The following is a 14,602-nucleotide window of genomic DNA, read 5'->3' on the forward strand; positions in this document are numbered from 1 at the left end:
GACTTTGACAAAGCTACAGTCAAAATGGTAAACGAAACCAGGTGGCAAAAAAATACCTGGCTGCATCAACATGACTCAGATCGAATAGCAGACATCTAAGTGGATGGCAAAGGACTCAAATAAGCTCATATGGCTCAGTTGAGTCTTTTATTTTAATTCTGAATGATGGAAAAGGAAAGAGCTAATGGGCCACGGGGCACAACAGAAAGGAGGTGTTGTCAGGTGGATCAGGGTTGCAATGCACAGTACCCGGCCAACGACGCATCCTTGAACCTAACAGGAAATAAGCAGTATTATTAATGGCTCTGGGCCTCCATTTCCTCATCTATTAAATGGGTCTAAGAATACCTACTTTGTACAATTCATGTAAATAACAAACAAGTGTGTTGTGGGGGCATATTAAATTAAATTTAATAATTAAATTTAATAGTTGATATATTAAATTAAAATATGCAGATCATGACCTGCTGAATGAGGAGAAATAAGCTACCCATGTGGGGTTGGCACGTAGCTCCCTCAGCATCCGAGCTCCCACCTTGGGGAAGTGGAAACCCAGGGTCGTTTTGATGGAAGGTGCAGTTTCAATACACTCACACGAACGTAATAGACTCATGAGTTTTATTGCTTACAGATCCCAGAAACAGAGTTGGGGGTGCGATGAGCCAAGGGAAGGCCAGTCCTCTATCTCAGGTCTCAAGCGAGCAGGAGAGAGAGCAGGATAGAAAGCACCTGCTACTGATTACGTGGCTGGGGCAGAGATCACTCACTTCTTGAGGGTGTGGCCCTAAGTGGCTATTTTAAAAGGTGCCCTGGGAAAAGTAAAGTGGGAACTTATGGCAGGAATTCTAAGCTTGAGGTTTTTATCTACATGTCCAGACTGTGGAGCAGGGTTGTCATGCTGTAGAATGCCTGGGCAGCAACTCGAAATAGCTGTTTTCTCATCACAGTGAAGTAGAAATTTAAATCCAGAGATACTTCCAGTCCTGAAAATGTAGCCTCTAGGAACGCTCTTCGAGTTGCTCACACGCTCCGCAGCACCCCGCAGTAGAAGAGCTAGCCACCCAACTTCCCAGAAGGTCAGCCCGGTCCCTCCGCCTGTGTCCAGAGATGGAATGAAGCAATGAAGACCACACTCCAGGAGAGGAGTGGACTCAACCCACAGACCTCTTCTAGAAGGGACCATGCTCCTTAGATCTCAGTGCTGCTCAACAGCTGAGTGGCCACCAGATGAAGCGCCTTCAGCGAGTGGTTCCTATTTCTCCAACAAAGACACCTACTGTCCTGCCATGAATGAATCCAGAAGCCACCAAATGGGATTCCTCTTTGCCCCACGTTTTAGCACAAACATTCAACTGAAAGCAAGTTAAGGGCATGCATAAAGGCCTCTGTGCAGTAAACCTGGGCCTCGGCCTATGAAAACCGTTAGCCAACTAGGAACAGGGCCTCCAGAAGACCAGGTAGGACCAGCCTGGGAACTTGCACCAGCTCTTTCCCGGGAATATTTATTCCTCAGGGACAAGTGGTCACCTTGCCTAGTACTCCTTGACATCTCCTGCCATTTCCAAGTACTCTGACTCCGGGTTTACTTAGCTTCTGCAGCAGAGGAAGCATTGATAACCACCCAGCGGAGTAAGCATTGATGTCTACCGTAGAAGAGTTAAGTGTTGATGTGAGGAAACTCCTCCCTCCCTCCCTCCTGTTCTGCCCAAGCATGGGTGGAATTGACCCCACCCTCCACTCCAACTCGGGGCTTAGCCCGGGTCAAACCATTCCATTCCCTCGGTTGTGGCAACTGGACACACCCCTCAGAGAGCCCACAGAGCCATCGAGTTACAATGTGGTTTCTGCTGGGATGACTGGGAATGAGGCAAGTCTATAATAACGGACTTGACTCTGGAGAATGTAAGTGTGCTCAGGGCCATCATAGGCAGAGGTGACGGGGAAGTAAATGCAAAGGAGCGCAGGACGGAGGAAAGAGGAAAAGGCAGCTGGTGGCACTGTTTGAGTGTCTGGATCAAACCATACCTGATTTATCCCTGGAACTCACAGCTACCAATAGGTTCTTTCTCTGATTTAGGCCAGTTTGAGTTGGTTCCATGTCTTAAAACAGAAATCGTTTTTGCTGACACATCTTCCATCCCTCTGGCTCCTTGGACTCCGAGAGCTCCAGGGCACCCCCGTCAGGTGGCTCTGGGCTGTCTTCATCTGCCCCTAGGTGCCAACCATTATGGGAAACCTATCCTTTCTCTCCTGACTCTTCCTGCCCAGACAGTTAAGATTCCGAGCTCAGAGGTAGAGGAATAGCAGGGGAAATGTCACTGTGTACCCAGGGGAGGAGAGGGACACCTGTTTCTCCACGTCCACCAGCCATCGAGAACACCAGAGCCCCATCCTCTGAGCTGGACTGAAGAAAACCCTTGGGACTGCACATGACGTCCCTGCTTCATTCCAAAGCCAGCTGTGACGTGTGACGCTCCTGCTCCTCGCAGCCCAGACCAACCTGAACGCTCCTCGGGGAAGCCCTACTTGATGGTTCACTCTCAGGTGACCGCTGCAGACCGTCAGCCCAAATTTTCCCAATGGTGATCGTGAACAGAGCGCCACCCTCCCCCCAAACCTGTCTCTCCTACTGCTCTCCCTTCAGACATCAGAAAGCTGCATTCCACAGTTCTAGAACCTGAAGCAAGAAGGCCATGGCAACCTCGACCCCCTCCCTAGCCCCGCTCAGCATCACCTACGTCACAAGAGAGAGCCCTGCCGGGGAACTAGAAGCTGGTGGAATGTGTACTCTCGTAGCTCTAGCAGGAAGGAAAGATGATCACAACCTCTTTAGAAAATGGACTAGGGAATCCAGAATCCTCGTGGAGCAGGGGAATTGCAAACACCCCATGTCTAAGGTGCTAAGCACCCCATGGAAACCATCCTCCATGTGGTACCAAGTCACCGGGACCCCCAGGTCCTCCAACCGCTTCTTGTACAACAGCGAATCGTCCCGGAGAAGGTCGTACTCACAGCTCACAATGCAAGCCTCGGGGAGCTGAGATATGACCTCATCTTCCGCAATCAGGGGTGAGTTCAATAAATCCAGAGCGAGGCTTGTCTCCAGATAGGCCGCCTCATTGAGGGGCTCTGGGAGCACTGGCCGGTAGGGTCTCTTCTTAAACCTCTCTGGGATATTTTCAGTGCCCAACCATTTTCTATACTTTTCCCAGACTTCAGCAGGCAAGTGGGCGCCTTTCAGGACGGTGCTTTTCCAGGAGGGCTTGATATCCAGGTAACGGTGCCAGCAGTAGAAGGCAAAGTCTCGACTGGCCAGCGGGACGTTCTTGTTCTGCTGATAGGAGGGGAGCTGGAAATGCACAGCCTGGAGTTGGGCATAGATCAGGATCTGAGCACGGATCTTGGGGAGATCCGGGCAGCCCAAAAATTTTTGACAGACTACCGTTGCCACTGCCCCTCCCACGCTGTCACCGCAGACCACGACCCGATCTGGGTCCACCCCGTACACGTTCAGGGACTTCAGGAAGTGGGTGGTGGCCGCGAAGCAGTCTGTTAGCGCCGCCGGGAACTTATGCTGGGGCAACTTGCGGTATCTAGAAGAGGAATCAAGAAACAACAGTTTACACCCAGCACCCTAGCAGAGCCAAAAATACCCGTGGCTAGCGTCCCGTAGGCCAAATTTCTTCCATTAACTTCTCCTGCGGAAGCCCGAGCAGGTGAAGTTAAGGTATGAGGTTCAAGTGAAGTGATAGACCTGAGGACCACAGTGCCTGGCACCTAGGCTCGGGGAGTGGTGGCTGCTGCTCCATCTGCCTCGATGCCCCTTTGGGGCGCAGACGGTGACCACAAGAGCCCTGTCGTTCACCTATTGGCCAACAACTTACCAATCATCAAGCACGAACCCATCTTTCTGAACGTACCTGTTGGTGCGTCCTTGGCTCACACTCGTCGCCTCTTATGGTTCTTTTATGAGCAATTCCAGGTCTGCCTGGGTTTCTACTCTCAGTAGCCCTGCCCTGCTCGCAGGTTTTATGGGAGGAGCTTGTAAGGTCTAAGCACCACCGGGTGCAGCAGTTGGCGCGTGGGTCTCCCCCAGGCCGGCGAGTCCCCTCCGGACCATTGCTGCCCGGCAGGTGTGCCAGGCGAGTGCCGGAGCTCCATGCTCAGGTTGCTGCCACGCAGGCCCACCACCTGGCACGCTAGGCCCTCCCTATTTTTCAAGAGATTCCAGAAATCTGGGTGTCGTGAGAAATGCTACCATCTCACAAAAAAAAAAAATATATATATATATATATATATATATATATATATATATATATATTCTATGGGCTCAACGAACTTTTTCCATTATGATGCCTCCTGTTTTAAGCTACCCTGAGTTCATGCTGGGACAGCAAGGTTTCAACCCCAAGACCTTGTCTACCTCGGATTCATAAAATAATTTTCTTGCAGAAATTCGCTGGCCCACGACATCGCGGTTCAGCCCCACCAGAGCTGTAAGGAGTATCGTGGCCACCACCTGGATCAAGACGTCCTCCCCCCTGCAGCAGAGAACTATAACGTGAGTGGTGTCCCTGGGTCCCGCTCCCTCATCCAGGACCGATTCCTGTACTTTTTCACTCTTATTCAGCCAGCTGTGCCACAGGGCAATGTATTCCTGCCAAGACAATGGTACTTCTCTATGGCCTGTGCGGTTAAAGGCAACCGCAGGGAAGATTAACGAGGAGGGACCACCTGCGCCCGTGGGACCGCGTGCCCGGGGCTGGGGGTGGGGAATGAGCCACAGCACCCCAGGGACAGCCGGTCACGCGTATTCAGTGTGCCTGATGTGGAGGCTCAGGGAAGGGCCATCCCGGTGTCCCCTGCGCCGTGTCCACCAAGGCCTCTTGGAGGCTCCAGACTTCTCCTCGAGGCTGCTCACGGCCCCTCCCCTGCCCTGGAGTCCCCGTGTCCCTCCGGGTCCCCACCTGCCCCGGTCCCGCCTCCCACCCAGCACCCAGCTCCAGCCCTTCCCTGTACTCACCCCACCGCCAGAACCACGGAGCCACTCTTCTTGCACAGATGACAGCAGATGGCATAGTGGGTTTCTAGAAGATAGAAGGGTTCTGGCGTCCACCCGGAGGCAGTGGCTTCCCGCCCGGCCGCCACCTCAGACTGCCCCTTCTCCCCGCCGCCCGCCTGCGGGGGACCCGGGCTCATCCTAATGAGCTTCGCAGACCACCTCCCCGCTTCCTAGGCTTTCTCCTCGGCCCTCCTGTCCCCACAACTGCCCCTTCGCGTCGCTCGCCCCCCAGCGACTGCAGTTCCTTCGGAAGATCCGCGAGCTGTTGGGCCAGCGTCGCATGCGGCGCGTCCCCCGGCCCGAGGCCTCCCTGGAGGGGACACAACGGTAAGAGCAGGGCCGTGCGGGGCTGGACAATGCGTGGAAGGTGCTGCCGCGCTGCCTGCCGGGGGATCAGCGACTGTTAGCAAGATCACGTAAGGCCGATCGACACGCAGGCCAAACCGAACCCGCGGCTGCGTTCAGTCCTTTATTTTTCCAAGGCTCCTGCAGTGGCTGCTGGCATTCGTTTAGAAGGCAGGGCTGGAACCAAATGAAGGTGTCCCCGCCCCGAATCCATGGGGCACCCGTGTAGGGGAGGTGAAGACTATAAAGTGGTCTCAGTTGTGAGTTTTTCCTCTCATTAGCTTTGCTCACATTTCTGGTTCTCCTGTCTGGACCAGAATACGTCCCGGGCAATACCAGGCATGAAACAAAAGCATGTGCTTTTTTGTTTGTTTGTTTTTTACTTAAAAAAAAAAAAAAATCGGGATCCCTGGGTGGCGCAGTGGTTTGGCGCCTGCCTTTGGCCCAGGGTGTGATCCTGGAGACCCGGGATCGAATCCCACATTGGGCTCCCGGTGCATGGAGCCTGCTCCTCCCTCTGTCTGTGTCTCTGCCTCTCTCTCTCTCTCTCTCTCTCTGTGACTATCATAAATAAATAAAATTAAATTTAAAAAAAAATTTTAAAAAATCATTATTTCCAACTAAATAGAGGTGGTGGTTGTAGACCACTGTACATGTACTAAATGCCACGGAATTGTACCATTTAAAGTGGTCAATTTTAGGGGCAGCCCGGGTGGCTCAGTGGTTGAGCACCTGCCCTCGGCCCAGGGTGTGACCCCGGGGTCCCGGGATCGAGTCCCACGTCGGGCTCCCTGCATGGAGCCTGCTTCTCCCTCTGCCTGTGTCTCTGCCTCTCTCTCTCTCTCTCTCTCTCTCTCTCTGTCTCTCATGAATAAATAAATAAAATCTTTAAAAAATAAAGTGGTCAATTTTATGTTGTGTGAACTTCATGTATATACACAGATACACAGACATGGATTATGTGCATATATATATAATATTCCATACACAGGCCTCCTTACTTCCAGAAAGGGAGCAAGACATTCCGTATCTTTGCCACTGGAATGATCCAGGACCCACTAACCCTCTGGATGTGCCCTGTCCTAGCCTGGCTCATCGCCGCCAGGAGGGTGACGGGAGTGTGGCCTCCTGATGGAAGGTGGGCGCCCCCCAGCCCTGATTCCGAGGCTGCCCCACGACAGGTGGGCGTCTAAGGGAAGGATTCTTACTCAGGCTCCCCATGACTGCCCCGCCTCCGTGGTAGAAGACGATGCCAGGCCTGGGGGTGCAGGACAACCCCTTGGGCTGGTACAGCTTCACGGGGACTGTCCCGAAGAGGAGGTCGGTGACCACGACATCCGGATCCTCCTTGAGTGGCACCAGATCATGCACGAAACGGACAAATTGGGGCATGGAACAGATTCTCAGCTTCTCGAGAATCATCCCCTGTTGGTGAGAGAAGAGGGAATGAGGCAGGAAGGGTCTCAAGGTGTGACACAGCGGGGGGGTGGCTGGAGGGCAGACGGGACCACAGCCCTGCTCCGCCCCGTGGGCCCGAAGGCACCTGCAGTAGCCCCACCCCACCTCGGCCTACATTGCTTCTCATCCTCTCTCCCCCGGACACCTGACAGCCAGCCTCTCCAACCAGGCTTCTGGCCACCCCACCGGGGTCCCTCTAACCCAGAACGCCCCCCACCGTGGCCTGGACATGACCTCGCTTTTCCAGGGACACCCTCCCGGACTAGCCTGGCCAACATGGCCATTCCAAGGGCCTGCATTGTGGTTGTTTTTTAAAAGGGGAGGGGTTCTTGTCTTTAAGAGATACCTACTGAAACCTTTTGGATAAAATATGAGACCCAAGATCTGCTTCCTAAGAAATGGGAAGGAGGGAGTGGGGGGGTGGGGTCACAGGTGAAACAAGATTGGCCAGGAGTTGGCAGCCAGCGCCGGGGGAGGGAGCACAGGGCGTCTCTAGAGTAGTCTTATCTTCTTTGCGGGAGGTCTGGAAGTCCACATCATAAAAAGTAAAAATAGACAAAGTGTTCCGCCCCGGGCACCCTCGCTCTGCGCCAAGGCCACTTGGGCTTTCGGTGATGCCCGTGAACCTCACACACAATGTTTTCGACACGTAGAACATGTGGGATTACAGAGGAAGGTGATGGTTCTTCAATCGTAGTCATCGGAACAGGTAGGTAGGCGTGCGGGGGGATGGAGCCCGCGCCTCCTGGTTAGGACACCGAGTAGCAAGAGCTGGCGGCCAGTCAGCACGATTACAAGCTCGGAGAAACGAGGCGCGCACACAGCTGCTCGCAGTATCTGCAGCAGACGCTGCACGCTCTGAAGGTGTCTGTGCTTCCCCTCGCTTAACAGGGCCTCGGCCGCTGCGGTCGCCATGCGGCCGGTGACCCTCACTCCTCACGGAAGGGGACGCCACGCTTCCTGCAGAGGCCGGTGCACGTGGAGAGACTTTTACCTCCCTCCAAACTGAGAGACCCCTCGCCTTCGGGCGCCCTTGGGGATTCGGGGAACCTTGGCCTCAGGAGCCCTGTCGCACCCCCTGCCAGTGCCCCGCGCCTCCTCGCACCTGCCGCCCCGCAAATCAGCGTGTTCGGAGCGGATTTGCTGCTTCTCACTGTCCCCCCACCGACCCTGCCCTGACTTAGGCAGGCTCTGTCTGGGACTTCCTTTCTCTTGTCCATCCTTGACCCCACAGCGAGGACCGGCAGGCGACACATAGCAGTCACGCAACACATCTTTGTAGAAAAGAACCAAACCAGGGGCGCCGGGGGTAGCGGGGGGGTCCGCGATGGGCCTCTGCCTTCGGCCCAGAGCGTAACCCCGGAGTCCCGGGATCGAGTCCCACATCAGGCTCCTGTACGGAGCCTGCTTCTCCCTCTGCCTGCGTCTCTGCCCCTCTCTCTGTGTTTCTCATGAATAAATAAATAAAATATTTAAATTTTTAAAAATCAACAAATAAATAGCAGGAAGGCTGATACTAATTGAGGGCTTGCTCTGCGCCAGGTATCCTAACCCGCACGTGGGATGGCTTCCCTCCCCAGAGCCAAGCTGCCGGTTATTTCCCCCTCTTCTGTTATTTTCCCCTTTTCTGCAGATGGGGAAACCGAGTCACGTTTGGGAACCCAGACTACGGACTATGAGGGCCAAGGCCAGGAAAACCACGACAGATCGAGTCTCCCGCTTTTCTAGACGCCGACCCCGCGGGTAGGAATCATCCACCTGCGGGTCCCTCTCCTCCTGCACGGAGGCTGGCAATCGCTCTTCCTCATGTGAGAGACCTAACCTTCTGGAGTCCCAGCGTCACCACCGGTCCCCGTGGGCAACATTGATGCGGATCCCCCAGGATCCGTTTGTATCTGTTTTATTAAATGCACACCCCAGAAAAAAAAAAAATAAATAAATAAATAAATGCACACCCCAGGAACCACGCGCAGAACCCGACCATGTCATATGAATAGTTGCCCGTCTCTCCAAGGTAACAAGACGTATGGAGACAGGTCATCTAAGGTCACATTCTGCAGTTTTGCTCATTTGTACTAATTTGCGAATTGGCCGCGTGTCTCTTTGCTGTCGCTGGTTCCAGCAGGTAGGAGGTGATGGGGCTCGAACTTCAGAATAACTCGCTCCTAACTCGACAGCACATCGGTGCGCACTGTGCGGACAGGAAGCAGGGCGAGCAGAGCAAGGGTGGGTTTTTTTTTTTCCTCTTAACTGAGGAAGTAAATCATCTTTTCCTTTGGTGGCTGCGAGCCCGGCGCAGCTTGAGCAACACCCCCGAGGGCTCGGGAACCTGTTGGCTAATGCGTTACCCAACACGGGCCGTGCAGACCCGCGGACAACACGGGCAATGCGCTGCCGCGAGCGCATTGGACCCTCCCGGTTCGCGCGTTCCCACCAGGCCCTCAGCCCTCGGGAGGAGGAGGACAGAAGCCACGACTCACCCACGTTATCAACAGCTCCAGGAGGCAATGGAGGACCCGCAGCCTCACGGGGTGGCCGACGGCCGCGGGGACGTCGGCGCGGAGGAGGTGGCTGCAGACTACCCAGAGCCCCACCCCCAGGGAGAAGGCGCAGGCCGCCTGCAGGACAAGCAGGAGCAGGGCCATCGCTGCGCCAGCGCCTGCGGCCCGACGGGAGGCCGTGCGAGAGCGGCCACGGGCCAGTGCTGGAGCCGGCGATGCTCCCGCACTTATACACCACACCCTGCCCTCCACACCTGCCCATCCCCACAGCATTGGCCAGGCCAGGTGAGTCACAGACTCAGGTGAGGACGTAGTTCTAGGACAGGGCCCATGCGGAGGACACAGAAGCTCATGCAGCCTGACTCAGCTAGAAAGGAGAGCTCCGGAGTTCCAGCGTGCATCCTGGAGCGCCCTTCCCGGAAATGGCCCTGGGGAGGTCACCCTGCACATCACAAATACCATTCCCTCCCACTGCGCTCTGTGGGCACCCACCACCCCCCTCATTCTGCTCTGGCCACACTTGCTATTCCTTAGTCTGCCAAGGAGGCCCCAGGGCATTTGCACCTGCTATTCTCTGTGCAACATCGTTCCCCGGACAGCCGAGCAAAACCCCTCGCCTACAGGTCTCTGCTCAAATGCCACCTTCTGAGGGAGGTTGGGCCTGGCCACCTTATTTAAAGGTCTAACTCCCCTCCAGCATCCCTCTGCCTGATCCACACACACACACACACACCCACATCCTCACTTTGTCTTCCAGGCCTTTATTATCACCCCAAATACCACACGCTTCACTCATTCCTTTATTGCCCGTGGCACGTCGCCTCTGTGAGGACGGGAGTTGTGGTGCTGCCCCTTCCTCAGAGGCTGGGTCAGGGTCAGCTACTTGCTGGGTGCTCAGTAAATGTCTATTGAATGAAGGAACCAATAGACGAGCTTTGTCCTTTTCGTTGTAAAGCAGGAAACACTGAGCTCACCTGCCTTCCCAGGTTGGGTCGGAGATTGATGTCAGCGTCCAGCACTTCCCTGATGGCCCCACCTCAGGTGCACGGTCCTAGGTGCCTGCCCCCCGTGCGCCTCCCCGCGGCACCTCATGGGTAGACGCCGCCGGGGATGTTGCTCAACATCCTGCAACGCGCACATGACCCCACAATGAGGACTCACCTGGCCCGGCAGGTGGGGAGGCCCCAGGAGGAAAGGCCTGCGTTCGTGAGACTTGGATTAGAATCTCGGCTCTGCTCAAGCCCGCAGTTTCGCCGTGAACGAGTTCCTTACCCTCCCTGAGCCTCGGCTCCCAAGACTCTAAGGTTGGGACAATAACCGTCCCTCCCCGTAGTTCAGTGCGCGTCTCTGTGAACCCAGTGAAATAGAACATTGTTGCATGTCGTATCGGTTATTTGGTTTTTTTTTTTCCTTTATGGACTCATGCGAATTTATTTTGTGCGCTTGTACCCTCTACCTATTTTGCTATTTTTGTTTATCCTCTTGCGCTGATTTCAAAGATATTTGCGATCACAATACTTGCGTGGTGGCAGATGGGGACTACGCGTATGTGGCGAGCACGGAGTAACGTGTGCAATTGCTGAGTCTCCATATCGTACACCTGGAACCCGTAGAACACCATATGGCAGTTAGAGTTCAGTAAAAAAAAAAAAAAATTAATTAATATTTTTAAGGATATTTTTTTCTATTTGCCTTTCAACTCTGTGAATGCTGTTTTTCTGGGTAGATGTTTATCACTGTTATGCCGTGAAACCCCTCATCCGTTCTCACATTATGCTTAGAAGGATCTTACGGTTTGTGAAACCATATGACACTGATTTTAAAAAGGAAGAATTTCTTTGTCAAAACATAAATATCTGAGGCGCCTGGGTGGCTCCGTCGGTTGAGCGTCTGCCTTGCGCTCAGGTCATGACCCCAGGGTCTTGGGATCGAGTCCCGCATCGGTTCCAGGCTTGGTGAGAGCCTGCTTGTCCCTCTGCCTCTGCTTGTCCCTCTGTCTCTGCTTGTCCCTCTGCCTCTGCCTGCCGCTCCTCCCACTTGTGCACGATCTCTCCCTCTCTCCCCTCCCCCCATTCTCTGTCAAATAAATAAATACAATCTTAAAAATAGAACAAACAAAACATAAGTATCTGAACTTCACCCCAGAAATGGAAAACCCAGGTGGCCTGATTCCGACGAGAGGGACTGGAGATCGAGGAACACAACCTGGAAACCGTGCAAAAGCCGGGGCCGAATGAGAGGCTACCGACCTGTCAACCCTGAACCTTTTGTATCTCGGGCACATGTTAGGATAAGTAAGGCGGCTGCTCTAACAAATGGCCCCCGTAAGTCAGATTTTCAGGGGATTAAAGACCTATCTCCCCCTCCCAACAGAGACGTCTGCGGGTCTGGTGGGCAACCAAGCCGCTCGGTGATTACGGCACCCGGCTTCTTTCCACCTGAGGCTTGCGGCCCTAGCACCTGCCCTGACACCCCAAACCTTGCCGGGAGCCCGAGGAGCAGTCCGCTCGTGGAGGAACCCGGGCAGGAGAACTCGAGGGCCAGGCCTGGAAATGCATCCCCTTGGCCAGATGGCCTGACGTGGCCTCACCTGGACCCGTGGGATCCCGGGGAAGGCCAGGCTTCGCCTGCGGAGGATGAAAATGAAGCTGCTGAATTCACAGGCTCTTCCCGGCGGCAGCCTGTGGCCCCCCAGGCGGGAGGAGGCCCAACGCGGCGCCTTGAAACCCCCAGCCGCGTGGCAGGAGCAGGCACCGAGGGCGGGCGGGCTGTCAGGAACCCAGAACCTGCCGGCGTCCCAGGAAACCCCTGCCGTCTGGGCGCCGGGGAGCTCGGAAGCCCCGGAGGCGAGGTCAGACGTAGAGGCCTCGGGTGGCCGGTGCTCCCCCGCCCGCCGCATCTGCTCTGCTGCCTCCCGGCTCACGGGACCCCCTCTCCGGGCCGCCGGGGCACCTGGCCCCCGACCCAGGACACACTGCAGAACAGGGAGGAGGGTGCACGTGAAGTGAATGCCAGGGTGATCGTGACCCAGAGCCTCGAAGCCCAACCATGGGGCCGAGGGCTCCCTGGGCCAAGGTCAGGTGACCCTGTGATGCATCCTTGCCCTGCCCACGCTCCCGAGTGCTCGTCACAGAACTGCTAGCAGTCTTTTCCTCTGCGTGTTTTGCCGCAATGTTGTTCGGCACAGATGGTACACCTGCTGTGGAAGCCACCTGTCCCCGACTGCAGGGGCTGCTCTAACAAAGGACCCCAGGCCGGGGGGCGGGGGCTTAGCCACCGAGGTTTAGGGCCCCCCGCTTCTGGAGGCTGGAGTCTAAGGCATCTGCAGAGCTGGCTTAATGGGCTCTGCAAGAAAGAGCTGTTCCGGGGGCTGTTCCATCTACCGCGCCCCCCTCCCGGCCGCGGTAATTCTGCTACAGCTGCCTGCACCGACTCACGTCAGGACAACGCGCAAAGCCCGCACAGGCGAGCACAGCTGGTGACATCGGGGCTCTGTCCTCCTCCCCTCGGATCGGGGCTGCGTGGCGGGCTCCCTGTCTGCTAAGCCACCCCACGGGGGCAGGGCCGACTCGTCCTCCTCCCTAGGCCCCCACGCTGCTGTGCTCCCCCGTGCAGGCCCTGCAGGAAAGTGGATGGCACAGGATCCTGCCGGCGGGGTCCCCGCGGGTCAGCTTCCCAGGAGGAAGTGGGGGGCCACCGGCAGGGCCGAGGTGGATGCCCAGCACAGGGGTATTTGCCCCTCCAGCCCCTTGGCTCCTAGTCAGTTGGTGCTGAGCTCGCAGAGGCAGGGGGACCACGTTCTCCTTTCCCACGGCTGCCGTCACAAATGTCAGGCTTTAAAATGACACCAGTCCGTCCTCGCAGAGCTCTGGAGGCAGGAGCCGTAAATCAAGGTGTCAAGGCTGGGTTCCTGTTAGAGACCCACACCTGCTCCCTGTCCTTTCCCGGCTTCTGGAGGCGCCTGTGTTCCTGGGCTCGGGCGCTCCCCGCACCCCTGCTGTTGGCCCACCTGCCCCCCGATGCCCACCTCTCCCGTCTCCCTCTTAGGGTGCCCGTGACTACCTCGCACCCACTTGCATGGTCCAGGGGAATCTCCCCACCTCAAAATCCTTAACGTCACCACGTGCACAAAGTCCCTTTCGCCGCATAAGGTAACGTAATTGCGGGTTCCGGGGATCAAGACGTGAAAGGCTCTGGGGGGGCTGCTTCAGCCACGAGGCCTTTGGCTTTGAGAGGTCAGCGCGGGAGGTTTGCCTTCCAGACGCCTCCGCCCACTCCAGGAGCTCTTGCTCTTCCGATTAGGGTCGCCAGCGAGCCCCACCGAACTCCCCGCACCTTCCAAGGACGTCGGAGACTCCGCTCCTTCCTCAGGAAGTTCTCTGAGAATGATTTGTCTGATGCTTGCCAGGAGCGGGGAGTGCGGGCAGCGAAAATGGGTGAAGGGGGTCAAAAGTCACAGACTTCCAGTTATTTGTTTTTAAAGATTTTATTTATTCATTCATGAGAGAGAGAGAGAGAGAGAGGCAGAGACACAGGCAGAGGGAGAAGCAGACTCCACGCAGGGAGCCCGACTCGGGACTCGATCCCGGGACCCCAGGACCAGGCCCTGGGCTGAAGGCAGCGCTAAACCGCTGAGCCACCCGGGTGCCTCCCCAAACTTCCAGTTATAAGAGACATAAGCCTGAGGGCTGTGAGGACCCCGTGAGCAGCGCTGCGGGCTGCAGGCCGGCCGCCGAGGGAGGACCCTCCGGACCCTCATCACAGGACAGAGAAACCGAACTACGGGCAGCGACAGAGATTAACTAAATTCTTTCTGGTGATCATTTTGCAACGTGTCTGCATACACATTTGGAATCACTACGTCTACACCCAAAACGAATGCACTGCTGTCCGTCTGTCCATTGCATCTCAATAAAAAAACGAATAATTACCTGCCTCGAGTGTGGCCTATTGGTGGCCCTTGTCGGGGGCATGCTTGTCTCCTTTGCTTCCTTCCTTCCGTCTTCCGACCGTGTGCACCTCTGTGCATGTTTCACTTTGACTTCTTTGCACGTGAAAATCCTCTGTGAAAAGAACCATCAGTGACAAACCACGAGAGACCCCTAACTCCGGAGAACAAACAAAGGGTAGTGGAAGGGGAGGTGGGTAAGGAGACGGGGTGACCGGGTGACAGGCACTGAGGAGGGCACGTGCTGGGATGAGCACTGGGTGTGATACTACAGGTTGGGAAATTGAA

General features: G+C 55.8%; 1 protein-coding gene across 1 annotated transcript; it reads right to left on the reverse strand.

Moving 5' to 3' along the window:
- Window positions 1–604: 604 nt before the first annotated feature.
- AADACL3 (arylacetamide deacetylase like 3) lies at window positions 605–7,780 on the reverse strand. The gene is made up of 5 exons (XM_072828455.1): window positions 7,661–7,780; window positions 6,616–6,832; window positions 5,024–5,087; window positions 2,501–3,593; window positions 605–1,095 (listed from the first exon to the last, which is right to left on the reverse strand). The coding sequence occupies exons 1-4, from the start codon at window positions 7,778–7,780 to the stop codon at window positions 2,819–2,821; spliced, it is 1,176 nt and encodes a 391-aa protein (XP_072684556.1). The 3' UTR covers window positions 605–1,095; window positions 2,501–2,818.
- Between the last annotated feature and the right edge of the window lie 6,822 nt (window positions 7,781–14,602).

Source organism: Canis lupus, chromosome 5, assembly GCF_048164855.1.
Source record: "Canis lupus baileyi chromosome 5, mCanLup2.hap1, whole genome shotgun sequence".
In the NCBI taxonomy this organism is placed as follows: Eukaryota; Metazoa; Chordata; class Mammalia; order Carnivora; family Canidae; genus Canis; species Canis lupus.